The sequence below is a fragment of the Chiloscyllium punctatum genome, chromosome 5 (genome assembly GCF_047496795.1).
Source record: "Chiloscyllium punctatum isolate Juve2018m chromosome 5, sChiPun1.3, whole genome shotgun sequence".
Taxonomy (NCBI): Eukaryota; Metazoa; Chordata; class Chondrichthyes; order Orectolobiformes; family Hemiscylliidae; genus Chiloscyllium; species Chiloscyllium punctatum.
In genome coordinates, this window is record NC_092743.1 from 9,731,794 (window position 1) to 9,759,586 (window position 27,793).

The 27,793-nt window shown below is 43.5% G+C and overlaps 2 protein-coding genes across 4 annotated transcripts in view; one reads left to right on the forward strand and one right to left on the reverse strand.

The window, feature by feature from the left end:
- Positions 1–3,540: 3,540 nt before the first annotated feature.
- On the reverse strand, positions 3,541–23,182 carry rida (reactive intermediate imine deaminase A). Of its 2 annotated transcripts, none has more exons than XM_072569750.1 (6): positions 23,056–23,182; positions 14,828–14,933; positions 10,556–10,610; positions 9,660–9,728; positions 5,877–5,932; positions 3,541–3,857 (listed from the first exon to the last, which is right to left on the reverse strand). In XM_072569750.1, exons 1-6 carry the CDS (start codon positions 23,118–23,120, stop codon positions 3,783–3,785), a joined length of 426 nt encoding a protein of 141 aa, XP_072425851.1. In that variant the 5' UTR covers positions 23,121–23,182; the 3' UTR covers positions 3,541–3,782. The 2 variants fall into 2 exon arrangements, with proteins under 2 accessions (XP_072425851.1, XP_072425852.1); XM_072569751.1 differs by lacking the exon at positions 23,056–23,182 and adding an exon at positions 21,779–21,882.
- An 81-nt stretch (positions 23,183–23,263) lies between these two features.
- Positions 23,264–27,793, forward strand: part of pop1 (POP1 homolog, ribonuclease P/MRP subunit) — a 62,925-nt gene continuing 58,395 nt past the window's right edge. Inside the window, exon 1 of one of the 2 annotated variants that reach the window (XM_072569752.1) lies at positions 23,264–23,366. The gene's annotated coding sequence lies outside the window, so the exon portion shown is untranslated. Of the gene's footprint in view, positions 23,367–23,425; positions 23,579–27,793 lie in introns of those variants that run through there. The other variant, XM_072569753.1, reaches the window with a different exon arrangement.

Sequence of the window (27,793 nt, forward strand, 5' to 3'; positions counted from 1 at the left end):
CAACAGCTTTAAAAAAGTTCAGGGTATTCCTGTGGTTTATTCTTCACTTGCAGTTTAACTAGACACTTCTTGTGGCTTCTCAATGTATCACCTCCTGTAAAACTAACATGCAAGGCAATGAAGCAAATCACCGTTGATAGCAATTATTCACTAATGAGTATAACTGTCCACTGTGGGAATTCCATGTCGCTGGTCCGAGGATCTGTGGGCCCTTGTGTGGCTGCTTCTCCACCCACACATTTGGCAGGGCGGTAGAAATTGTCAGGAGGCTTCTGGGAGGTGGAATTAGTCTTAAGATCACCAGAAGCAAATAATAAAGGCATTATTACTCAAGTCTTATCTGGTACAAAATACATCATGGGTACAAACTCTACCCTGGAAAGCTATTTCCTATTACGCTATTTTTGTAATTCTGTTTCACCTCTGATTCATGATCAATGGAGCAAGGTATGCTTATTGACGTCCTTCATAACAACTGAATGAACAACAAAAACATGTTTGAACGTGCCAAAGGAAGATGGATTGCAGAATGAATAGCTATTTCATGAACCTATGTTAATCCAAGTTGTTAAATAGATGAACATTTCCCTTGCTTTATGGGTTAACTCTTAATAACTGTTATTGCTAGGCTAGTTGGTTGTGCAAACATCTCTGTTAAGCCCAGTCCCATGATTGACAATATACTGTTGGACAAAAGTCAGAGACAGTAGCCTTGGGCAACTTGACGCATCCTAAACCAGGGAATACAGTCCAAGACAATTCTTCTAAAACAAACTTCTAACCCTAACCCTAATCCATCCAGGCTAGCATTTGTTGCCCATCTGTAGTTGCCCTTTAGGAGATTGTGGTGAGCTGCTTTCTTGAGCCTTAGTTATCCATGTGAGTAAGTTGACCCATAATACTGTTAGGGAGGGAATTCCAGAATTTTAATCCAGAGACACTAATAGGAACAGCAATGTATTTCCAAGTCAGGATGGTGAATGGCTTGGAGGTGAACATGAGGGTGATGGTGTTCCCATGTATCGACTGTCTTTGTTTATGAGATGGTAGTGAGTTTGGAAGGAACTGCTGAAGGAACAGATTAGGGACACTACTACTATACCAGCCCTGGTTCCTCAGGATAATGTCCTTGTTGCTAACCAACTTCAACTGATTCATCCGTACCTTCCACTGATGATTTGACTAATAGTTAGAACTATTCATGACTTCGGAGATACGGAAGCAATTCAAGTCCAATTGTAGCAAGACCTGCCAACATCAAGAAGTAAAACATCAAGAAGCTGCAGGAACCCAGCAGGTCTATAGACAGAGAAACAGTTCACGTTTCAAGTCCAGTGATCCTTCTTCAGAACTGCACACAATACCCAGGCTTGGGCTGGTAAGTGGCAAATAACATTCCCGTGGATTTGATTTATTACTGTCACATACCAAGATACAGTGAAAAGTATTGTATTGTGTGCTAACTAGACAAGTTATAGCTCACATAAATATGTCAGGGTAACATAACAGAATGCAGAATACAGGGTTACTGTTACAAAGAAGATGCAAAGAAAGATCCCATAAACCCACCAACACAATCAAACAGCAGCTAATGAACTTGAAAGACCCGATACAGACAACGAGCAAAACTAATGTCATTTACAAAATAGCTTACAAGAACTGTGACAAACACTACATTGGATAAACAGGCAGAAAACTAGCCACCAGGCTAAATGAATATCAACTAGCCACAAAAAGTCATGACCCACTCTCACTAGTATCTTTACATAGGGATGAGGAACGACACCACTTCGACTGGGACAACACATCCATCCTAGGACAAGCCAAACAGAGACATGCATGAAAATTCCTAGAAGCATGGAATTCCACCCGGAACTCTATCAACAAACACATCCATTTGGATCCCATTTACCACCCCCCGAGAAAAAGAACAGGAAATGACATCCCCACAGGAGATGGCATCACCAACCCAAGGCAACCCAAACATATAAATAGAAAGCGGGCTTCATCCTGAGGCTCACTGAAGATGTTACCTAGTATGGTGATGAAATGTCTGAAAACAAACCTTCCAGCTCAGTGAACAAACCTATATCCAGAACTTCAACCTGAGCTAAAATCTTCTCAAAACTTGCTAGCTAGTAGCTTTCTTCACTTGGTATGGGCTATCCAGGGAGATTCAGTTGGACCAAGGGTCAAATTTTACTGCTTGGCTATTTAAGGAGGTTATGGATATCTTTAGTATACAGCATTTTAAAATCAGTGCATATCATCCTGAATCCCAGGGAGCTTTAGAATGGTGACATCAGACCTTGAAGACCATGTTGAGAGCATACTGTCAGGATTACCTGAATGATTGGAATAAAGATATCCCATTCGTATTGTTTGCCATTAGAGATGCCCCAAATGAACCTACTCAGTTTACTCCCTTCGAGTTAATATTTGGCCATGAAGTGAGAGGCCTTTTGAAATTAATTAAAGAAAATTTGACAGGACCAAAGTCTGAGATCTCACCCTTAGATCACATATCAGAGGTGAGGGGGAGACTAAATCAAATAGGTAAGTTAGCTAAACAGCACCTAAAAAGAGGGCACAGTGTAGAATGAAACAGATGGCAGATAAAAGCTCTGAGACTTGGATGTTTTAGCATGTTTTGAGAAGATTTGTAGCTCAGTTGAGGTTTTGGATGTAGGTTTGCTCACCGAGCTTGAAGATTCATTTCCAGACATTTCGTCACCCTATTAAGTAACATCTGCAACATCTTCAGTGGGCCTCAGGCGAAGCACTGCTGAGAATTTCTGCTTTCTATAATAGTAACAAATTAGTCAAGAAATTTAACACCATCTCTGATGAAGCATCTCATTTGATTGGCACCCCCTCCACCATCTTCAAATTGATTCCAGTTATCACTGACACACAGTGCATACCATCAACAGAATGCACTGTAATATGTCAGCTGATGCTCCCTTGACAGTATTTTCCAAACCCATGACTCTGCTACTAGAAGGTCAAGGACAGCAGAATTATTGGAACAGCAAATTCCTCTCCAAGCCACTCATCATCTGGTCTTCGGGGCGCTGTATCACAACTCCTTCACTGCCATTGGGTCAAAATCCTGGATCTGCTTTCCTAATAGCACAGTGGGTGTATCTACATCTTGACGACCACAGTAGTTTGAAGAATGCATCTCACTACCATGTTACCAAGGGCAATAAAGCTGGCCTAGCCAGCAATGCCTGCATCCAATGAACAATACAAAATACCTTTCAAACGATGTCAATTTGCATGAAAGAAATGTGAGAAGCCTCAATTGGACTGAGCATTTTTCTGTTTCTGACAGTGGGTGGAAGGATGACTACTGGAAGATAAGAGTTCCTCTTTAAGTAGCATGAGAAAGGGAAGTGTACCTCCACCTCAATTGGATCTCAGTTTAGCAGCTCACTAGAAAAACTCTCTAGCATTGCTTTTAAAACTGGCAAGGCTAGCCCAGAATCTTTTCAGAAAAATGAAGAACGAGTCATCAATAAACAAACAAGCTCAGTGTTTCATTTCACATTCCGTGTATTAAGTAAAACTTCAATTTCTAGAAATCAAGCACCATTAGTTGCTGAAAAATAATGACTCTCTTTACAGACAATTAAAGGTTGAAAAACAGTATTCATTTTGAAAAGTGCCTCATTTAAATATTATTGAGCCATACGAGACTGATTTTTAAATTTTTTAAAGTATAAAATCAGAGTTCAGTGATTTCCTTCAATTATGCATCCACATTGACAGTCGCCATTTCACAATTTCTGATCCAAGGCCCCATCTACAATAGGTCCCAATACAGCCACAGCTTCAATCTCAACTCTGCCCCCCTGCAAAGAAAACAGAAAATAAAATTCAGAGTAGGAACAAATACTTGATCTCTAAACATATTCCAGTAACAAGGACTCTATGAAACACAGCAACCCATTAATTCTGATGGGATCACAAAAGCCAAGTTACCCAGAAGTTGCAACACAACAAGTCATTCAAACACAAATGTCTCTGCTGACTTATGTTCCACGTGAGTCTCCTCCCACCTGATCAGAATGACCTCTCTTTTGATTTTCATCTAGGTTCAGCTTAAATGAGTCTATGCTATTAACCTCAGCTACTTTGGCACAAAACTCTGGTGCAGCTGCACTTGGAGTATTGCATACTGTTCTGGTCACCACATTACAGGAAGGATGTGGAAGCTATGGAAAGGGTTCAGAGGGGATGTACTAGGATGTTGCCTGGAGAGAAGGTCTTATGAGGAAAGGCTGAGAGAATTGAGGCTCTTTTCATTAGAGAGAAGAAGGTTGAAAGGTGATTTAATAGAGACATACAAGATAATCAGAAGGTTAGATAAGGTGGACAGTGAGAGCCTTTTTTGTCAGATGTGATGGCTAGTACCAGGATGATAGATATAGGACAGATGTTAGAGGTAGTTTCTTTACTCAGAATTGTAGGGGCGTGGAACAGTAATAGACTCGCCAACTTAAAGAGCATTTAAATGGTCATTAGATAAATATATGGATGAAATGGAATAGTGTGGGTTAGATGGGCTTCAGATTGGTTCCACAGGTCAGCGCAACACTGAAGGCGGAAGGGCACGTACAATATTCTATGTACTCCCGGTGATAAGTGTCCTCCAAATTCTCACCACTTTGAAGGGTGAAAGTGTCTCTCCTGAATTCCCTATTTGATTTAGTAGTGATTATAGGGGATTGTGGTAATATCAATAGATTAGTAATCAAGAAGCGGAGGCTGATGGTCTGGAGGACATTACGTCCAAATCCCACCATGTTAGCTGGTGAAACTTTGGTTCAATTAGTAAATCTGAAATCGAAAACTTGTCCCTGGCATGGTGATCATGACAATTGATCGTCACAAAAATACATGCTTTAGGGCAGGGAAATCTGCTGTCCTTACCCAGCCTGACCTACATGTGACTGCAGACCCACATCAACTCTTAACTGCCCTTTGAAATGGCCACACATTGAAGGACAAGTAAGGATAGACAACAAATGCTGGTGTGGCCAGTAACACCCACAGGCCAAGAATGAAGAAAAAATGATCTTGTCGAGATGGCCTGTGGTTTGGGACTCCAGTCAAATAGATACTTTATTTTACTTTTACCCAGAAGGAAGTAGTCACCATTGGCCTGTCAGACCGGAGAGTGAGGTGGCGGTTTCACCGAGGGGTCAGGCTAGGGGTTAGGTTGAGAAGGAGAGTCCTTTCTGGTAACCTCAGCTGGTGGGAATTGAACCCACACTGTTGGTATTGCAAACTAACCAACTGACCCGCATTTCTTGGTAATTACATTGTGAGGCAGTTGAGCAAAGAAAAATGCACACTTGGACATTACTTTGCCTTCTTATTGGACATTGGGAAGAACGAGGCTAAAGGTGAAAATCAATTTTTAAAACTGTAAATGTGAAGTGACAGGCAGAGAAATAAAGATTTGGGAGCCTTATGGCTACTGCACTGGAATCAACCAAGAGCTTGACAATTTATATCCTACCATGGCAAACTGTTAACATTAATCCATAATTATGGCATTTTGCCATCACCAAAAAAAAAACACAAAATCATCTGGACTTTTGTTTAGCTAGATCCATGCAGGAAATTGAGATTCTGATTCATGTTGAGAGAGACTACATTTCCAGTGTTTTTTGTATTTTCATCCCTCAAAATATTGCAAGAGCAATTTCTTGTTTTTAAAAATGCTACTCAATTATTAACATTACTCTGGAAAGAAAAGCTAATCTAATATTTCAACATTTCCCAATTCCTGCCACAATACCTTGGGTCAGTTTGCTAATAGAAGCTATCAATTGTCACAAACAACCAAAGCAGCAGCAGCTTACCCGAGGCAATGCAGCAACCTGGTAGGCAGCTCTGGCTGGGAAATTCGTCACAAAGTCTAAGAAAGAAACAAGTTTATTTACAAAGTATGACAGCAAAGAAACAGGTCATTCAACCCAATGCTCTATGTCAGTATTTATGATGTAATGAAAGATGTCAATTTTTTTTTAAATGAAAAGAATCAGGATTTTAAACAAGTAGCATATAGGTGTTTGTCTACTTCTGTCAGTCTTTTCAGAATCACAATTTCAAACCAACATGTGTCAGAGAGCAGGTCTCCTGGAGTGTTAATGGAAGTTTGGTTTCAGATGGTGGTCTTAATGCAGGAGAAGATAATTTTCCCATTAGTAGAAGCGCCAATAACCAAGGGACATATATTTAAGGTAAGAGGGAGACAGCTAAGACCAGAGTTGAAGAAAAATAGTTTCACTCGGAGGGTGGTGGGAATCTGGACCTCGATGCTTGAAAGGGTGATTGAGTCAAAAAGTCTGGTTACATTTAAGCAGTATTTAGATAACGACTTGCATTGCCACAACATCCAGGGATATGGACTAAGAGATGGAAAACAGGATCATCAGACCTTTGTTAACTGACATGGACATATTGGGCCGAATGGCCTCATTCTATTTTGTAAATATCTATTTGAAAATTATTTAGAGTCATAGAGATGCACAGCATGGAAACAGACCCTTCGGTCCAACCCGCCCATGCCGACCGGATATCCCAACCCAATCTAGTCCCACCTGCCAGCACCCGGCCCATATCCCTTCAAACCCGTCCTATTCATATACCCATCCAAATGCCTCTTAAATGTTGCAATTGTACCAGCCTCCACCACATCCTCTGGCAGGTCATTCCAACACGTACCACCCTCTGTGTTAAAAAGTTGCCCCTTAGGTCTCTTTTATATCGTTCCCCTCACACCCTAAACCTATGCTGTCTAGTTCTGGACTCCCCGACCCCAGGGAAAAGACTTTGTCTATGTATCCTATCCATGCCCCTCATAATTTTGTAAACCTCTATAAGGTCACCCCTCAGCCTCCAGGGAAAACAATACCAGCCTGTTCAGCCTGTCCTTATAGCTCAGATCCTCCAACCCTGGCAACATCCTTGTAAATCTTTTCTGAACCCTTTCAAGTTTCACAACATCTTTCCGATAGGAAGGAGACCAAAATTGCAAGCAATATTCCAACAGTGGCCTCACCAATGTCCTGTACAGCCACAACATGATCTCCCAACTCCTGTACTCAATACTCTGACCAATAAAGGAAAGCATACCAAACGCCGCCTTCACTATCCTATCTACCTGTGACTCCACTTTCAAGGAGCTATGAACCTGCACTCCAAGGTCTTTTTGTTCACCAACACTCTCTAGGACCTTACCATTAAGTGTATAAGTCCTGCTAAGATTTGCTTTCCCAAAAATGCAGCACCTCGCATTTATCCGAATTAAACTCCATCTGCCACTTCTCAGCCCATTGGCCCATCTGGTCCAGATCCTGTTGTAATCTGAGGTAACCCTCTTCACTGTCCACTACACCTCCGATTTTGGTGTCATCTGCAAACTTACTAACTGTACCTCTTATGCTCACATCCAAATCATTTATGTCAATGACAAAGTAGAGGGCCCAGCACCAATCCTTAAATTTACACAAAAGGTTTGAAATCAGGTTGAGGGAATCCTAGTTGAAGCTACATGCAAGAATAGTTTCATCTAGGAAATTAAATTTATTCAGAACAGTTAAGGGAACAAGTTACTCAATGTCAGGGTTGTAACTTGTGCAAACGTCCAGAGCAGGAGTGTTTGGTTACAAACCTGCATGGACATTTAAAGTTAAGAAAATCTAAGATTTCAGGGGAGAGTTTATTCCAGGACTTCACAGTTCATAGAACAGGAATTGAGGAAAACACTGTAGGCCAAACCTACAGATTTTGACAGGAAAAAGAACTTTATCTGGTTTTGAGCCGTTGTAAAGTGACGGTACTGGGTATTGTACAATATCTTATCATTTGTTTTTTTTTGATTAGATTACTTACAGTGTGGAAACAGGCCCTTCAGCCCAACAAGTCCACACCGCCCCGCCGAAGCGTAACCCACCCATACCCCTACATCTACATCTACATCTACATCTAGATCTACCCCTTACCTCACACTACGGGCAATTTAGCATGGCCAATTCACCTGACCTGCACATCTTTGGACTGTGGGAGGAAACCAGAGCACCCGGAGGAAACCCATGCAAACCTTTCAAAACAGCATTTGGTTAATTTGCTTGGTTTATCTTATTTTCATTCTTTTGAATAATGAACTTTATAATCCTTGTCCGATTCATGTTTCATTGAAAGATTCTCATGTTAAGTAAAAGATCTATCAAATCTGATTTCATTTTGGAATCTGAGTAGCCCAGTAGTAACATCAGCTTGGATCATAACAATTGCTCACATGCCCTTCTTCACTTAGCTTTCTCTTTAATGCATAATACTGATAACCTCAACCATTCTCCAGATAATTAAAAGACAAACGTCTTATACATGAACAGGAATATATTTTCTATAAATTGAAATAACTTAGACTGAGGTATATGACAGAGACTGGTTGGACAGTCTTTCAGTATTGCAGCTGAACAGCACCACCAAAGTATCACTTCAATATTCACTGGCATGGACCATCATTCACAGAAATTCCCCATCACTGCTGTGCATAAATAGGAGATCTGTGCTTGTCTCAACAGGGAGTGCAGCAAGTGATTTCTAGATTAATGTGGACCAATGTTTGAGAGTTCAGATGAATGGGGGACAATCTTATTGAAAATAAAATTCTTTAGGAGATTGGCAGGGTAGAAACTTTGAAAGTGTGGTGCTGGAAAAGCACAGCAGGTCAGGCAGTACCTGAGGAGCAGGAGAATCGACATTTTAGGCATAAACCCTTCATCAGGAATCCTGACGAAACGTTTATGCGTGAAACGTTGAATCTCCTGCGCCTGATGCTGTCTGACCTGCTGTGCTTTTCCAGCATCCCACTCTTGACTCTGATCTCCAGTCCTCACTTTCTCCCAGGGTAGATACTTCCCCTGGCTCAACAATCTAGAACTACAGATCAGAGTCTCAAAGTAAAAAGTCAACACTTTGGACTGAGTTGAGGAGAAATTTCTTCACTCAGCGAGGTGAGAATTTTTAGAACATTCTACCTCAGACAGTTGTCAATGTTCAGTCATTGAGCCCACCCAAGGCTGAGTATGAGCGACTTTTGGATGCTAATTAAATCAAGGAATAGGAGAATACACAGTAAAGTGAAGTTGAGATAGAAATTTAACCTCATCTTACTAAGATGGAACAAGCCTCAGGACTCAGTCTGCTCCTGCTCCTAGTCCTTCTGTTCTTATGCTTGCATTGTTATAAACATAGGAGAAAGTGAGGACTGCAGATGCTCGAGATAAGAGCTGAAAATGTGTTGCTGGAAAAGCGCAGCAGATCAGGCAGCATCCAAGGAGCAGGAGAATCGACGTTTCGGGCATCAGCCCTTCTTCAGGAATGAGGAAAGTGTGTCCAGCAGGCTAAGATAAAAGGTAGGGAGGAGGGACTTGGGGGAGGGGAGTTGGGAATGCGATAGGTGGAGGGAGGTCAAGGTGAGGGTGATAGGCCGGAGAGGTCAGGAAGAAGATTGCAGGTTAGGAAGGTGGTGCTGAGTTCAAGGGATTTGACTGAGACAAGGTGGGGGGAGGGGAAATGAGGAAACTGGAGAAATCGGAGTTATAAACATATACAAACATGGGCTGTATACTCACATTGCTTGTAAACCTCATTAACAGAGTTGAAGTCATTGATGTCCGCGAGCAAAACTGTTGTTTTTACAACTAGGTTATAAATGAAAGAGAAACCTTCAGTAAGTCAAAGTTTTACACAATTTCTTTAGAATTTCTGTTTTCCAAAGCATGGCTTAAATAATATTTCTGGCTAAATTGTGAAATAAATTAAGTTGCTGCCATACAGAAAATATTTCTCAATTAAACACGTTTAAATTAAAACAGAAAATGACCAGAGCATAGACTGGGTTTAGGTAACATTGCAGAAAGAGAAACAAACATGACCTCTCAGTTCTGATCTTAAATATTAATTTTGTTTTTATTCATTCATGGGATAGGCCAGCATTTATTGCCCATCCCTAATTGACCAGAAGGCTGTTAAGAGTCAACTACATTGCTACTGGTCTGGAGTCACATACAGGTCAGACCAGCTAAGGATGCTAGTTTCCTTCCCTAAACAACATTAGTGAATCAGATGGGTTTTTCTAACAATTGACAATAATCATCATTAGACTATTGATTCCAGATTTTTTAAAAAGTGAATTCAAATTTCATCATCTGCTGAGTGGTCCCCAGAACATTATCGGGTCTCTGAATTAACAGTCCAGTGAAAAGACCGTCACATCCCCCTATTGTGTCTTCTCAACAGATGCTGCGTGTTTTCCATATCTTTCATTCTTATTTTAGGAACTCCAACATCTAGAAGTAATAAGCTTTTGTTTCAAAATTTCCCCATTCCAACAAAAAGTAGATGAGATGATGTTCCTTGCTTAGCACCAGTCATTTAACACAATCTCTCCCTACTTTGGATTTCCTGACTTAAGATTCAAAACTCTTCTGATCATCAAAAACAGGAAGACCACATTTTAGCTCCATACCATTATTGTAGTTACAATTTGCAGTCTTCAGTATCTCTCCCATGTTGATGAGAGCCTGCCAAGAAATAAGAACATCACAAATGAGTTTCTGATAATCATTCATTTCTTAGTGGGAGAGTGGCTCAGTGGTTAGCACTGCTGCCTCACAGCACCAAGGACCCGGGATCGATTCCAGCCTCAAGCAACTGTCTGTGTGGGGTTTGTACATTCTCACTGTGTCTGCCTGGGTTCTCTCTGGGTGCTCTGGTTTCCTCCCACAATCCAAAGATGTGCAGGTTAGGCTAATTGGCTGTGCTAAATTGCCCATAGTGTTCAGGGATGTGTAGATTAGGTGCATTAGTTAGGGGTAAATGTATAGTAATAGGTTTCAGGAATGGGTCTGGGTGGGTTAATCCTTGGAGGGTCAGTATGGATTTGTTGGGCCGAAGGGCCTATTTCCACAGTGCAGGGATTCTATGATTCTTTACTGTAGATCTGATTAGCTTCTTATAATCTGTTACCAAAAGACTTTCTCCACTTATCTCCTTTTAAGATTACAAATGATTTAAATAGCTACAACTTTTCGAGGGGAACATTACTATTTTAGAGTCTTGGATTGTGATATGGTTCATAACTAGGGGCATAACCTGCACACCCAAATATACAAATATTCTTCAAAGATTGGGTTATAATGACTCAAAACTGCACGCATATTAAAATGTTGTTGTGGTTCTGTTCACCGAGCTGGGAATTTGTGTTGCAGACGTTTCATCCCCTGTCTAGGTGACATCCTCAGTGCTTGGGAGCCTCCTGTGAAGCGCTTCTGTGATCTTTCCTCCGGCATTTATAGTGATTTGTACCTGCCGCTTCCGGTTGTCAGTTCCAGCTGTCCGCTGCAGTGGCCGGTATATTGGGTCCAGGTCGATGTGCTTATTGATTGAATCTGTGGATGAGTGCCATGCCTCTAGGAATTCCCTGGCTGTTCTCTGTTTGGCTTGCCCTATAATAGTAGTGTTGTCCCAGTCGAACTCATGTTGCTTGTCATCTGAGTGTGTGGCTACTAAGGATAGCTGGTCATGTCATTTCGTGGCTAGTTGGTGTTCATGGATGCGGATCGTTAGCTGTCTTCCTGTTTGTCCTATGTAGTGTTTTGTGCAGTCCTTGCATGAGATTTTGTACACTACATTGGTTTTGCTCATGCTGGGTATTGGGTCCTTCGTCCTGGTGAGTTGTTGTCTGAGCATGGCTGTTGGTTTGTGTGCTGTTATGAGTCCTAGTAGTCACAGTAGTCTGGCTGTCAGTTCGGAAATGCTCCTGATGTATGGTAGTGTGGCTAGTCCTTTGGGTTGTGGCATGTCCTCATTCTGTTGTTTTTCCCTTAGGCACCTGTTGATGAAATTGCAGGGGTATCAGTTTTTGGCGAATACGTTGTAAAGGTGTTCTTCTTCCTCTTTTTGCAGTTCTGGTGTACTGCAGTGTATTGTGGCCCTTTTGAATAGTGTCTTGATGCAACTTCTTTTGTGCCACGAAACGACATGACCAGCTATCCTTAGTAGCCACACACTCAGATGACAAGCAACAGGAGTTCGACTGGGACAACACTACTATTATAGGACAAGCCAAACAGAGAACAGCCAGGGAATTCCTAGAGGCATGGCACTCATCCACAGATTCAATCAATAAACACATCGACCTGGACCCAATATACCGGCCACTGCAGCGGACAGCTGGAACTGACAACCGGAAGCGGCAGGTACAAATCACTATAAATGCCGGAGGAAAGATCACAGAAGCGCTTCACAGGAGGCTCCCAAGCACTGAGGATGTCACCTAGACAGGGGACGAAACGTCTGCAACACAAATTCCCAGCTCGGCGAACAGAACCACAACAACGAGCACCCGAGCTACAAATCTTCTCCCAAACTTTGAATATTAAAATGTTTCATCAAGGGCAGCTGGTGGTGTACTGGTAATGTCATTGGACGAGTTATCCAGAGGACTATGGGTATATGCTCTGGAATACAAGTTCAAGTTGGACCATTATAGCTGGATTTGGGAATTTGTAATATAAAACTAGTCTGAAAAACTATAATCGCTTCCCATAACAACCCATCTGGCTCCCTCATGGCCTGTAGGGCAGAAAACATACTGTTCTTACCCTTCAGGAAGCATGGTTAAGGGTTCTCCTCTCCCTATATCAATGGAGTCAGAGTGAAGATGGTCAAGAGCATGAAGTTGCCATTGTGAATCTGTCCTGGTCCACCCAAATTGATAAGACAGTCAAGAAAGCAGAGAGGTGCCTCTACTTCCTCAGGAGCTTAAGGAAATTTGCCTTGTCCATAAAGACACTTTCCAATTTTTATAGATGCACCATAGAAAGCATTCTAAGTGGATCCATCACAGCTTGGTACGGCAACTGCTCTGCCCATGACCGTAAGAAACTACAGAGAGTTGTGAACACCACCCCAATCCATCACGCAAGTGAATCTTTCATCCATTAATTCCGTCTATATTTCCCACTGCCTCAAAAAGGCAGCCAACATAATTAAAGATGCTTCCCATCCGCTAATATTCTCCGTCAACCTCTTCTGTCTGACAGAAGATACAAAAGCTTAAACACACGTACCAACAGATTCAAGAACAGCTTCTTCCTCGCTGTTATTAGACTTCTGAATGGACCTCTCAAATGCAAAATTAATATTGCTCTTGCTCTTTGTGCACCTTTTCTGCAGCTGCAACGCTATATTCCTTGCTCTGTTCTATCACTCTAATGCACTTTCTATGGAGAGATCTGCATGCAAAACAAAAAACTTTTCACTGTACCCAATTACATGTAACAATAATAAATCAAATCAATGTGATTCACTCTTAACTGTCCTCTGTAAGGGCCCAGCAAGCTGTTCAGTTCAAGGGCAATAAGGGTTCAACAAATGCTGCTTTGCCAGAGACATCCACATTCTCTTAAAGGTCAAAGAGGAAAAAGTAGCTATGCCTCATGATGCATGAAAATAATTCTCATTAATTCTAGCCCTGTAGGTCCAGTGAAAACTGATTTACTTTTGCATCCACCAGTGCAGTAAGATGCAAGTTACTTTTGACTAAAGAGTCCAAAGGACTACAACAAGAGAAGAGTGTCGAACATTAGGACGTGTCCACGTGGTCAATATTGAATGATTAATTACATGCAGTAAGGAAGGTCTAGTAACTAAGCAAAAGGCAGAAACATCTCTGATTATCACTGCTCCAGCATTCAAGTCTAGACCAAACATCACTACTTGATGAATCCAAAGAGCAGCAGGGTAACCAGGAACCTTTCAGGGAAACCATGGGTCAGGCGGAGAACATGGTCAAGAAGTTATTTTATGCCGGTAAAACCAAAAAATGGAAAGAATGAGGGAAGTGAGATGTTCACAAAATTAAAGTTCTGGAAATGATTGAACTATGAATCATTTGATGGGCTGAATAGCCCCCTTCTGTATTATAGGGATTCTATGATTCAATAAAGAGCAGTCAGAGCTATTTATAGTTATATATAAATGCAGCTCCAGCAACAGCTGGTGTGCTTTGCATGGAAGGAAATGAAGGCTTTGAGCAAGGTAGAGAAGAAATATGCAAAAATGCTATGAATGATCACAGTTTTGCCAAAAGTCTGGAGATGATAGGGCTGATTTCTTTAAATGAGCAAAGGTTAAAGAAGATTTGATAGTGGCATTTAAGGTGAAGGTTCCAGAGACAGTAAGGAAAGAGAAATGGTTTCTGATGACTGAAGAAACAGTAACTAAAGGGCACAGGTTTCCAGTGATTGCCAAAAAGGACCAGATGTGACATAAGGAAAAAACATTTTTAAATAATGAGAGCTCATGGCCGATGGGGTGTACAGATTCAATCATGGCTTTCAAAATGGCTGATTAGATTCCTTACAGTATGGAAACAGGTCCTTCAGCACAACAAGTCCACACCGACCCTCCGAAGAGTAACGCACCCAGACCCATTCTCCTGCTCTATATTTACCCCTGACTAGTGTACCTAACACTATGGGCAATTTTAGCTTGGCCAATTCACCTGACCTGCACATTTTTGATTGTGGGAGGAAACCGGAGCACCAGGTGACCCCAGGCAGACATGGGGACAATGTACTAACTCCATATAGACAGATGCCAGAGGCTGGAATTGACGCTGGGCCCCTGGCATTGTGAGGCAGCAGTGCTAACCACTGAGCCACCGTGCTGCTTAGGTGCTGTGATATTCTATGAACATGCAAGGATATTGCTGTTAATGAAGTTAAGACATCACCTGCTTTGCTTCCTGTGCTGTTCCTCCAGTTACAAGCTGCCCAGTTGCAGGATCCAACCCCAGTTGACCAGAAATGTACATGGTTCGATCCACCACCACAGCTTGGCTGCAAAACACAGTTATAAAAGACAAAGTGGATATCGTCATAAAACATACCATAGAACAATACAGGAAGCAGAGATCTTCTCAAGGGCAACTAATGGCAATTATGTAACTGTTGTCAATTGCTGTGAAAAGCTATCTAATTCACAAGTATCCTTTGGAGAAGGATACCTACCATTAGAGCAATGTGATTGTTATGAACTGCCCGCTGAAATGGCATAGCAAACCAGTCAATTCAAGCACCAATTAGGATCGGTAAGAAATTCTGGCCCAGCTAGCAACACCTAGATCTCATGAATGTATTAAAAATAAAATACGTTTTGAATAAGATGTTCAAGAGATTGGGCATTAATACAGGCCAGGCTGCCATGATAGCATCAGGCACACTGATCAGTTCAATGGCCCCATGTCCACAGGGTTTGCCGAGATGATCTTTTTGCTTGGCAAGATTTGCTACTTTCCAATCTCTCTTCTTCATGTACCTATCACTTGCTGCAGGATGTACAGAACAACTGGTTCATAAGTTAGGGAATTTTTAAGTTATAGAGTAATAGAGATGTACAGCATGGAAACAGACCCTTCAGTTCAACTTGTCCATGCCGACCAGATATCCTACCCCAATCCAATCCCACCTGCCACACCCGGCCCATATCTCTCCAGACCCTTCCTATTCACATACAATTGCAACATTTAAAAGGCATCTGAATAGGTATCACCTTCCACCACATCCTCTGGTAGCTCATTCCATACACGTACCACCCTCCATGAAAAAGATGCCCCTTAGGTCACTTTTAAATCTTTCCCCTCTCACCCTAAATTAATGCCCTCTCGTTCTGGACTCCCCCACCCTAGGTAAAAGACTTTGCCTATTTGCCCTATTCATGCCCCTCATGATTTTATAAACCTCTATAAGGTCACCCCTCAGCCTCTGATGCTTCAAGGAAAACAGCCCCACCCTATTCAACCTCTCCCTATAGCTCAAATCCTCCAAACCCGGCAACATCCTTGTGAAACTTGAAAGGGTTCAGAAAAGATTTACAACATTTTACCAATTGGAAGGAGACCAGAATTGCATGCAATATTCCAAAAGTGGCCTAACCAATGTCCTGTATAGCTGCAACATGACCTCCCAACTCCTGTAGTCGATACTCTGACCAATAAAAGGAAAGCATAACAAATGCCTTCTTCACTATCTTATCTACCTGCAACTCCACTTTCAAAGGAACTATAAACCTGTGCTCAAAGGTCTCTTTGTTTAGCAACACTCCCTCGGACCTTACCATTAAATGTCCTAGTCCCGCTAAGGTTTGCTTTCCCAAAATTCAGCACTGTACATTTATCTGAATTAAACTCCATCTGCCACTCCTCAGCCCATTGGCCCATCTGATCAAGATCCCGTTGTAATCTGAGGTAATCCTCTTCGCTGTCCACTACACTTCCAATTTTGGTGTCATCTGCAAACTTACTAACTGTACCTCTTAGGCTCACATCCAAATCGTTTATATAAATGATGAAAAGTAGTGGACCCAGCACCAATCTGTGTCGCACTCCACTGGTTACAGGCCTCCACTCTGAAAAACAACCCTCCACCACCACCACCTTCTGTCTTCTACCTTTGAGCCAGTTCTGTATCCAAATGGCAAGTTCTCCCTGTATTCCATGAGATCTAACCTTACTAATCAGTCTCCCATGGGGAATCTTGCCGAATGCCTTACTGAAGTCCATAAAGATCACATCCACCGCTCTGCCCTCATCAATCCTCTTTGTGACTTCTTCAAAAACCTCAGTCAAGTTTGTGCGACATGATTTCCCATGTCGACTACCCCTCATCAGCCTGTGCCTTTCCAAATACATGTACATCCTGTCCCTCAGGATTCCCTCCAACAACTTGCCCTCCACCAACATCAGGTTCACTGGTCTGTAGTTTCCTGGCTTGTCCTTACCACCCTTCTTAAACAGTGGCACTACGTTAGCCTGCCTCCAGTCTTTTGGCACCTCACCAATGACTAATAATGATACAAATATCTCAGCAGAGGCCCAGCAATCACTTCCCTAGCTTCCCACAGAGTTCGAGGGTACACCGGATCAGGTCCTGGGGATTTATTCACTTTAATGCATTTCAAGACATCCAGCATATCCTCCTCTATAATATGGTCATTTTTCAAGATGTAACGATCTATTTCCCTACATTCCATATCTTCCACGTCCTTTTCCACACTAAGTACTGATGCAAAATACTCGTTTAGTATCTCTCTTCCCCCCCCCCCCCCCCCAAAATCTCCTGCAGCTCCACACAAAGGCCATCTGGTTGATCTTTGACAGGCCCTATTCTCTCCCTGGTTAGCCTTTTGTCCTTAATGTATTTGTAAAAACCCTTTGGATTCACCTCAACTCTATTCGCCAAAGCTATCTCATTTCTCTCTTAAGTATACTCCTACTTCCTTTATACTCTAAGGATTCACTCAATCTATCCTGTCTATATTTGACATGTGCTTCCTTCACCAAACCCTCAATTTCTCCAGTCATCCAGCATTTCCTATACCTATCAGCCTTCTCTTTCACCCTAACAGGAATATACTTTCTCTGGACTCTTGTTATCTCATTTCTGAAGGCTTCCTATTTGCCAGTTGTACCTTTACCTGTGAACGTCTACCCCCAGTCAGCTTTTGAAAGGTTTTAGATTAGATTAGATTAGATTACTCACAGTGTGGCCCTTCAGCCCAACAAGTCCACACCGCCTCACCGAAGCGCAACCCACCCATACCCCTACATTTACCCCTTACCTAACACTATGGGCAATTTAGCATGGCCAATTCACCTGACCTGCACATCTTTGGACTGTGGGAGGAAACCGGAGCACCCGGAGGAAACCCACGCAGACACGGGGAGAATGTGCAAACTCCACACAGTCAGTCGCCTCAGGTGGGAATTGAACCCGGGTCTCTGGCGCTGTGAGGCAGCAATGCTAACCACTGTGCCACCGTGACCCACCTTGCCCAATACCATCAAAATTGATTAAAAACATTTTCCCAGTTCAGTCCGCAATCAAAAATACAGAAAATATTCCATGTTACAGACTAATCAGTTCTCCCTTCCTAACAACACCTACATCGCCAGTACCTACATCTGAAAGACTGGGTTTAAGGTAGGATCACTATTCTCCTCAAGGGCAATCAGGAATGGCCTCGAAATGTTCACCGAGTTAGCAGGGCCCACATCCTGTGACAGATAAAAATGATGGAGTAGGATAATCCATCCGGAGCTCATCTGCTCCGCCTGTTTTATTCTCTTTTTCCCTCTTTTCTTTTCTTACTTCTTCTCTCACAACCTCCGATGATTCCTGACGGCCCTCGGCCTGGCATGGTGACCTCCCAGCCTGGCCTGGTGACCTAGTGACCTCCCAGCCCATTGTAGTGGTCTTCTGGCGTGGCGTCCTCCCGGCCCATTGTGGCATCCTCTCTCTGGTGTGGTGGTCTGAAGCGATCATCCAGCCTCATAATCGCCAAGGTGAAGCCCAGCACAGTCAGGAGTCAAGGCCCGGTGTGGACTGGAAGCTAAGTACTAGCGTGGTCTGTTGTTCTAAACTCATTTCTGTAATGCTAGACGTTTTAGTTCTCTCTTGTCTAAGATCTTGTAACTAAAGAAGCTGTACCAAGATACCTTTGTACCTAAGATGGCGCTGTAAGTGAACATATAAACTGTTCACAATACTCACCCAGTATATGTGACAATAAAGGTAAGTCAATTCAATTTGAAATTGGCAAACACAGAACACATGGTAATGTAGAAATTAAATAGCAGGCCTTGCCAATGTTATACTCATAAAACATGGTAAAACTTTAGCTAAAGGTAGAGTCACCATAGTTCTCCTTGAGCTCAGGGCTGCTTGCTCATTACAAAGAAATGACTAGTTCTATGTAAAGACATAGCATCCGAGGAGGAGAATCGACGTTTCAGGCATAAGCCCTTCTTCGGGAAGGAGGCTGGTGTGCCAAGCGGGCTGAGATAAAAAAGGTAGGGGGGAGGGAATTTGGGGGAGGGGAGCTGGGAATACGATAGGTGGAAGGAGGTTAAGGTGAGGGTGATAGGCAGGAGAGGGGGTGGGGGCGGAGAGGTCGGGAAGAAGATTGCAGGTCAAGAGGGCGGTGCTGAATCCAAGGGTTGTGACTGAGATAAGGTGGGGGGAGGGGAAAATGAGGAAGCTCGAGAAATCTACATTCATCCCGTGTGGTTGGAGGGTTCCTAGTCGGAAGATGAGGCGTTCTTCCTCCAGGCGTCATGTGGCCAGGGTCTGGTGATGGAGGTGGCCAAGGACCTGCACGTCATTGGCGGAGTGGGGGGGGGCTAAAGTGTTCAGCCACGGGATGGTTGGGTTGGTTTGTGCCGGTGTCCCAGAGATGTTCCCTGAACCGTTCCACAAGTAGGCGGCCTGTCTCCCCAATGTAGAGGAGACCACATCGGGTGCAGTGGAGGTGCAGGTGAATTTGCGACTGATATTGGGGCCTTGGAGGGAGGTGTGGACACAAGTTTTGCACTTTTTGCGGTTGCAGGGGAAGGTGCCGGGAGTGGAGGTTGGGTTGGTGGGGGGATGTGGACCTGACGAGGGAGTCACGGAGGGAGTGGTCTCTTCTGAATGCTGATAGGGGTGGAGAGGGAAATATATCCCAAGTGGTGGGATCTGTTTGGAGGTGGCGGAAATGACGGAGGATGATATGATGTATCCGGAGGTTGGTGGAGTGGAAGGTGAGGACCAGTGGGGTTCTGTCCTGGTGGCGATTGGAGGGGCGGGGTTCAAGGGCGGAGGTGCGGGAAGTGGAGGATATGCGGTGGAGAGCATCGTTGATCACGTCTGGGGGGAAATTGCGGTCTTTGAAGAAGGAGGCCATTTGAGTTGTTTGGTAGTGGAATTGGTCCTCCTGGGAGCAGATGCGGTGGAGGCGGAGGAATTGGGAATATGGGATGGCGTTTTTATAGGGGGCAGGGTGGGAGGAGGTGTAATCTAGGTAGCTGCGGGAGTCGGTCGGTTTGTAGTAAATGTCTGTGTTGAGTCGGTCGCCCGAGATAGAAATGGAGAGGTCTAGGAAGGGGAGGGAGCAGTCTGAGATGGTCCAGGTAAATTTGAGGTTGGGGTGGAAGGTGTTAGTAAAGCGGATGAACTGTTCAACCTCCTCGTGGGAGCACGAGGTAGCGCCAATACAATCATCGATGTAGCAGAGGAAAAGCTGGGAGGTAGTGCCAGTGTAGCTGCGGAAGATGGACTGTTCCACATATCCGACGAAGAAGCAGGCATAGCTGGGGCCCATGTGGATGCCCATGGCTACTCCTTTGGTTTGGAGGAAGTGGGAGGATTGGAAGGAGAAGTTGTTAAGAGTGAGGAACAGTTCAGTCAGTCGAAGGAGGATGTCAGTGGAAAGGTACTGGTTGGGTTGGCAGGAGAGGAAGAAGTGGAGGGCTTTGAGGCCTTCGTGATGGGGGATGGAAGTGTATAGGGACTGGATGTCCATCGTGAGATAAGGTGTTGGGGGCCGGGGAAGCGAAAATCATGGAGGTGGTGGAGGGCGTGGGTGGTGTCCCAAATGTAGGTGGGGAGTTCTTGGACTAAGGGGGACAGGACAGTGTCGAGGTATGCAGAGAGGAGTTCGGTGGGGCAGGAGCAGGCTGAGACAAAGGCCGCATCTGCTCGCAGGAGGACCAATTCCACTACCAAACAACTCAAATGGCCTCCTTCTTCAAAGACCGCAATTTCCCCACCAACATGGTCGACAACGCTCTCCACCACATCTCCTCCACTTCCCGCACCTCCGACCTTGAACCCGCCCCTCCAATCGCCACCAGGACAGAATCCCACTGGTCCTCACCTTCCCCTCCACCAACCTCCGGATACATCGTATCATCCTCCATCATTTCCGCCAACTCCAAACAGACCCCACCACCTGGGATATATTTCCCTCTCCACCCCTATCAGTATTCAGGAGAGACCACTCTCTCTGCGACTCCCTCGTCAGGTCCACACCCCCCACCAACCCAACCTCCACTCCCGGCACCTTCCCCTGCAACTGCAAGAAGTGCAATACTTGCGCCCACACCTCCCCCCTCACCTCCCTCCAAGGCCCCAAAGGATCCTTCTATATCCGTCGCAAATTCACCTGCACCTCCACACACATCATTTACTGTATCCGCTGCACCAGATGTGGTCTCCTCTACATTGGGGAGACAGGCCGCCTACTTGTGGAACGTTTCAGGGAACACCTCTGGGACACCCGCACAAACCAACCCAACCGCCCCGTGGCTGAACACTTTAGCGCCACCCCCCCTCCCACTCCGCCAATGACATGCAGGTCCTTGGCCTCCTCCATCGCCAGACCCTGGCCACACGATGCCTGGAGGAAGAGCACCTCATCTTCCGCCTAGGAACCCTCCAACCACATGGGATGAATGTAGATTTCTCCAGCTTCCTCATTTCCCCTCCCCCCACCTTATCTCTGTCCCAACCCTCTGATTCAGCACTGCCTTCTTGACCTGCAATCTTCTTCCTGACCTCTCTGCCCCACCCCCTCTCCGGCCTATCACCCTCACCTTCACCTCCTTCCACCTATCGTATTCCCAGCACTCCTCCCCCAAATTCCCTCCTCTCTACCTTTTATCTCAGCCCGCTTAGCACACCAGCCTCATTCCTGAAGAAGGGCTTATGCCCGAAACGTCGATTGTCCTGCTCCTTGGATGCTGCCTGGCCTGCTGTGTTTTTCCAGCATCACATTTTTCAACTCTGGTACTCCAGCATCTGCAGTCCTCACTTTCTCCTTGTTCTATGTAAACCCAATAACTTAATCTTATTGCTTCCTATGGTACCTGTAAACTCCAAATCTAATCGGAGCTTTGGGAGTATACACGTAAACCAGTTTTGTAGCCATCGTCGATTTTGTCCTCGTTCCAGGCTTTCAGCATCAGATTAGTATTACAGCAAGAAACTGATCTTTGGAGTACACGATTGTGAAAACAACATTTTTGCCAAGAATCTATGTCGCACATTTTCTTGTGCTGCTTATGACTGTTTTGTCAGAAAAAAATTTTGTTTCCAGACATTGAAAGTAATTTTTATCTTATTTGCTGAATTTATTTAGACTTTTTACCCTTTGCCCTTTGAAAAGAAGTGACCGAGAAAGGAATTTAAATGATTTTACATTTGCTACAGATTGCATAACTCTGTAATGGTTCTTCAATTTGACTGGTTAATAAACTACAGTCACTTTTCTGCTTAATTTAGAGGTACTATTCTCAGTAATATTAAACAACACACATTGCAACAGCATAATACATAGAATCTGGGCCACAGAACCTCATTTCTCCAATTATGGATGTCAAACTACTGTGCTAAGATTACAAAATTCAGGCACAAATTGGCTGTTCAACGGTCAGAGATTATTAAATGCAAAACAATAATTTCCGTGCTACTTGAGACTTTGCTCTGCATAAACTGGCTGCTGTGAATCTGGCTTTACAGCAGTGGGACTAAAAGTGCCCCATTACTTGGTAGTTAGACTCTGGAACACTTTCTGTTCATTGCAAGCTGAGTGGAAAAGTAAAAACGTATTGACCTCGAAGCTCTTTAAACCATTTGGAATATCTGGTAGAAGTATAAGCTCTTCCCTTATGCCACAGCGTTCAAACAGGTCCATGATCGGAGATGGGGAAGCGCCATAAGATTTCAAAGGACTTTGCTCTGTGCAGCGGTTGGGTGCAACCACTTATTTTCAAGTTAGAATTTGCATTTATCTAGCTCCATTCACAACTCCCAAAAATGCTGTATGACCGATTAAGTTCTTCCAAAGTGTTATAATGCAAGAGCAAAGTGTTATAATTGGTTTTAAAAGGAACTATTTAATTAAAAAAAAATATGTTCACAGAATCACAAATCCGTTATTGCGCAGGAGGCGGCCATTCGGCCCTTTAAGCCTGCACGGGTTCTTCAAAACGAGCATCATTATCAGATGCCAATTTTCTGCTTTTTTCCAATACCTTGAGCACTATTTCCATCCAAATAGTCATCCAATGCCTTACAAAAGTTTTCAATCGCCAACATTATTTCAAAATAAAAACGAGGCTAATCTCAATCCTCAGGAAGTTACCTGTAGGGACCAATTGCCCCCGGCGCCTTGCTGGTACTGATGATCCTTCTCACCCACGCTGCCATTGTATCCCTTTCCAGCTGATCCACCAGCAAACACTGCGCATGCGACACCTAGCCCGCGGTGCAGCACGGGATTTGTAGTCCCGAATTGGACACATCTCCCAGAATGCCATTCCCCGCGCAGCCGCGGTAGCGGAGGTGTCTCACGAGGGACCGTTGGTGGGTGGGATAGTGTTGCGGGGCGGTCGGTGCTGTGGGCAACGACTCAGTTAATTCTGAACTTCGTTCTGAAGCCAGCCTAGATCTTCGGTATGTTATGGCTTGTAATTCGGAATATATTCTTGTATAATAAGCTGATGTTAAGGGTATAGGGAAAGCCGTTTATAATACATTCTGCGTGTGCGGTGCGGGCCCAGCTGTCATGCGCACTCGGCTGCACCTTAATCACGTGTCACCTTACCCTGAACCTTGCAAGATATCCCAAACCTCAGCTGGTGTCTGACTGTGGCTCTCTTTTGGAGGTGAGGAAGGCAAATACAAGTCTTGTGTGGGTGGGGGTAGATTGAGCTGTATAATTGGGACTAAAATGTGAGAAACAATTACACTTCAAGGCGTTCTTAATAAAAATACAGTAAGTTGATTTTAGGATTGTCAGGCCTGCCCTAAAAGGTAAGAACAATGACTGCAGATGCTGAAAACCAGATTCTGGAGTAGTTCTTCAAGGCAGGCATCCTTGTATTCCTGAGGTAAAAACAATGACTGCAGATGCTGGAAAGCAAATACTGGATTAGTGGTGCTAGAAGAGTACAGCAGTTCCTGCAGCATCCAACGTATTCCTGATGAAGGGCTTTTGCCCGAAACGTTGGATTTTCCTGCTCCTCAGATGCTGCCTGAACTACTGTGCTTTTCCAGCAGCACTCTACTCCAGGCCTGCCCTAAGAGGGGAGATTGATTTGACTGGGTAAAAACAATAACTGCAGATGCTGAAAACCAAATACTGGATTAGTGGTGCTGGAAGAGCACAGCAGTTCAGGCAGCATCCAAGGAGCAGCAAAATCGACGTTTCAGGCAAAAGCCCTTGACTGGGCCTAGAGTGAGAGAGGATCTGATTGAAATATACAAAAATTCAAAAGAACTGGTCCGTCTTGATGCAGGAATGGTGTCTTCCCCTGCTTTGGCATTTTGAACCAGGACACTTGGTTTCTGGATGCAGAATTGGCTCTTTAGGACTGAAATGGAGATACATCTCTTCACTTGAAAGGTGGTGAACTTGTGGAATTTACTACTTTAGAAGGCTTTGGAAGCTGATGTTGAATATATTCAGCAAAAGTTATCCTCTTTAAATTTCAAAGGCATCAAAGAGTATGGGGAAAAAGTGGGGGTATCTTTTTGAGTATAGGATCAGCTGCATATTCCATGGCAGAGTAGGCTAGAAGGGCCAAATTGCCTGCACCTGCTCCTGGTTTCTGTATCTAAAAGTGGTTAGCAAATTTTCTGTTATCCAGTTAACTGTCCAGAAGTAACATTGTTTTGAGGCTCTGTCACTACTGAATGGGAATGAGCCTTGATGAACATGTAAATTCTCTTTGCTGTGCTGCCAAATGTTCATCCCTTCACAAACATCTCAAGAACAGATGATCAGTTTATTGTTTGGGAAGTTTGCTTTATGTGTGCAAATTAGCTACTGAGTTTTCCACATTTTAAAAAATGAATAAATGAATATACTTAAAAATATTTTTACTATTCTAAACACTTTGGGACATTGTCACAAAAGGTGGTATGTGGATGCAAGTGTTTAAATGCCTGCAATTTTGCAGGTTGTGCCATCTTACATTTTCTTATTGTCAGGGGATAAAATAGTGGATTTTGATAAAATAATAAAAACAGATCTTAAATCTGATTTCTTTAAATATCTATGTGTATATATTGGAGGGTTTTCTTCAAATCCGCCCATATTTGCAACAATAATTCAAACGCCAGTTCATATTTTTGTCCAGCAACATTTTTTTTGACTTAAACAGATCCAAGGTTAAATCGCAACCTTGCAAAAAAAAGTGGTGTGAGACTGCTGAAGTGATTCATTGCAGTAAAAGAGATCCATGCGTTGGGTTGCAGGTGAAAGGAGAAGGATTTATCAGACTCATTTTAATTAGGTCAAAATATTTATTTGTACTTATCATTAATAATTGGAATTGAGCCAAACAAATTTCACTCCCTCATTTTGATTCCGTATATTGCATTGTATTGACGACTGTCAGCTGTTCCAATTTTCTTGCAAGATATTTAGCAGCAACTGGGGCAGAAAGAGAGCCCAAAATATAGGCATTGCTATGCTGTTGAACTTCAATGATTCCATTCCCTTACATTGCCGGGCATGAAGTGGCTTTGTTTTTCTTAGGATGTAGGAGTAGGCCATACACACTGATAATCTCAATAATTGAACTTCATGGCTGCTTGGATTTGTTAAATTCCGAAGATTTACAATCTCAAATGAAAACATTTCTCCAGCTCAGTTTTTACATGGCTGACCCCACTATCTTAAGATAATGAACTTTAATTCTGGATTTTCCAGAAACAGGGGAGAATGGTTTTTCAGTATTTATGCTGCTGTGCCTGCTAAGAATTCTACAATTTGATGGTGTCGCCCTTGTACACCCAAGTAGGTTTGTTCAACTTGACCTTTGCTCATAGGATAATTCTCTCATTTATTGGAGAGTCCAATAGGTGTTTGTTGCACACCCTCATAGACAAGTATATCTTTCCTTTTCTAAAGTGACCAGAACTGTGCACAGTACTGCAGATATGGTCTCACTGAAGTCTGTATAATTGAAAATGAGAAGTGGCCCTTGATCTGGCTCTACCATTCAATATTATCGCTGATCTGATTGTTACCTACTTACCTGCTTCGCCCCCATAACAATTCACTTTATAAGTCAAAATTTGTCTTATTTGAACTTAAATATATTCAATGACCAAGCTTCCGTTGCTCTGAGGCAGGGAATTCCAAGAATTAACAGTCCTCTGAGAGATGAAATTGCTTCTCATTTCTATTTTAATCGGAGAAACCATTTATTTTGAAAATGGTCTACCTAGTTGTAGATTTCCAATGAGACAAAGTCTCTTGACATCTAACCTGTCAATACTCAGTCTCATATGTTTCAATAAGAGTACCTGTCATTCTTTTAAATAACAATGGGCCGAAACTCAATGTGCTCAACCTTTCTTCGAAGATAAACCCTCATCCCAGAAATCAGCCTAGTGAACCTTCTCACTCTGAGGGGGAGAAAGTGAGAACTGCAGACGCTGGAGATCAGTCGAAAGTGTGGTGCTGGAAAAGCACAGCAGATCAGGCAGCATCCGAGGAGCAGGACAATTGACATTCCTGATGAGGGCCTTATGCCTGAAACGTCAATTCTCCTGCTCCTTGGATGGTGTCTGATCTGCTGTGCTTTTCCAGCACCACATTTTCGACTTCATACTCTTATGTGCCAAACTACTTGCAGTAAAGGTTCACACACTATTTAACTTCCTAATTGCAAGCAGTACCTTCATGTTGAGACCACAACTATTTGTCATTGATACAGATGAAGGAACTGGGGGCATTGTTTCTAAATTCGTAGATGACAAAAATAGGTGCAGAGACAAGTAGTGTTGAGAAACCGGGGAGGACTTGGACTGGCTAAGAGAGTGAACAAAGAAGTTGCAGATAGAATGCAACATGGGAAAGTGAGGAATTATGGACTTTGGTAGGAAGAATAAAGGCATTTTTTAAAATGGGTAATTACTTTGGAAATCTGAAGTACAAAGGGACTTGGGAATCGTAGTTCAGGATTTTCTTAAGGTTAACATTCAGGCTCAGTTGGCAGTTAGGCAAATACGATATTCGCATTCATTTTAGAAGGGTTTGAATACAAGACCAGAGATGTACTGCTGAGGCTGTATCATGGATTTTTGAAGAGTAAAGGGATTAAGGATTATTGTGGCGGACGGAGCAGTGCGGTTAAACAGGATTGGGGGTGGGGTTGGACAGGTTGGGGGATTGGGCAGGGGTAGGGTGGGGGTGCGGGGTGAATGGGGGTTGGGGGCTCTGGGGTTGGGAGTCAGATGGGGTTGGGGGGGGGGGAGGGGGAAGGGGGTGAACGAAGGGGTGGGGGTCTCATGCACGGTGTGCTGCTGCTTAGTCTCCTGAACAGGGAGCGGACTTAGCAAGTGCTCGATGTGCCAATTCCATTGGACTGACTGGGGGAGGGGTGGGCCTTCAGCAATGCTGCAGGTCCCTTACGCATGTGTGTGTTTGCTCAGAAACCAACCCTGAGACAAAGAGAGGGAGCAAGGCAGGCGCAGCGAGGAAAAAGGACACATCTGAAAACTCTGAGCCCTAGAGGAGAGGCATTGAATCAATTAACCGAATAATCAATTATCCAAACGAAATAGTGTCCACCTATCTCTTTCGGAAAAATCAAGGTTCCTCTGTATATTCAAGGCTGAGATGATTAATCAGTAAGCAAATCAACGATCATATGGAAAAAGTTGGAAAGTGGAGTTGAGGATTATCAGATCAGCCAAGAGCTCATTGAATGGGGGAACTGGCTGAATGGCTTACTTCCATACCTCATGATCTCTGGGTCATTCCAGAATCTAATGAAATTTGGAAGGTCGTAATCAATATAGCAAATCCTACTCTCCAGAAAAATGTATTGGCATTTCTTTAACATATGTAGGGGATTTATGGGGAA

What these genes read in the sequence shown, in the direction of transcription:
- rida (XM_072569750.1), bottom strand. Translation starts at nt 23,120, where the DNA reads ATGGCAGCGTGGGTGAGAAGGATCATCAGTACCAGCAAGGCGCCGGGG. An exon ending in AAATTGTAACTACAATAATG is followed by an intron (nt 9,729 to 10,555) that starts GTATGGAGCTAA and finishes TTTATAACCTAG; the next exon opens with TTGTAAAAACAACAGTTTTG. An exon ending in TAATGAGGTTTACAAGCAAT is followed by an intron (nt 5,933 to 9,659) that starts GTGAGTATACAG and finishes TTTCTTTCTTAG; the next exon opens with ACTTTGTGACGAATTTCCCA.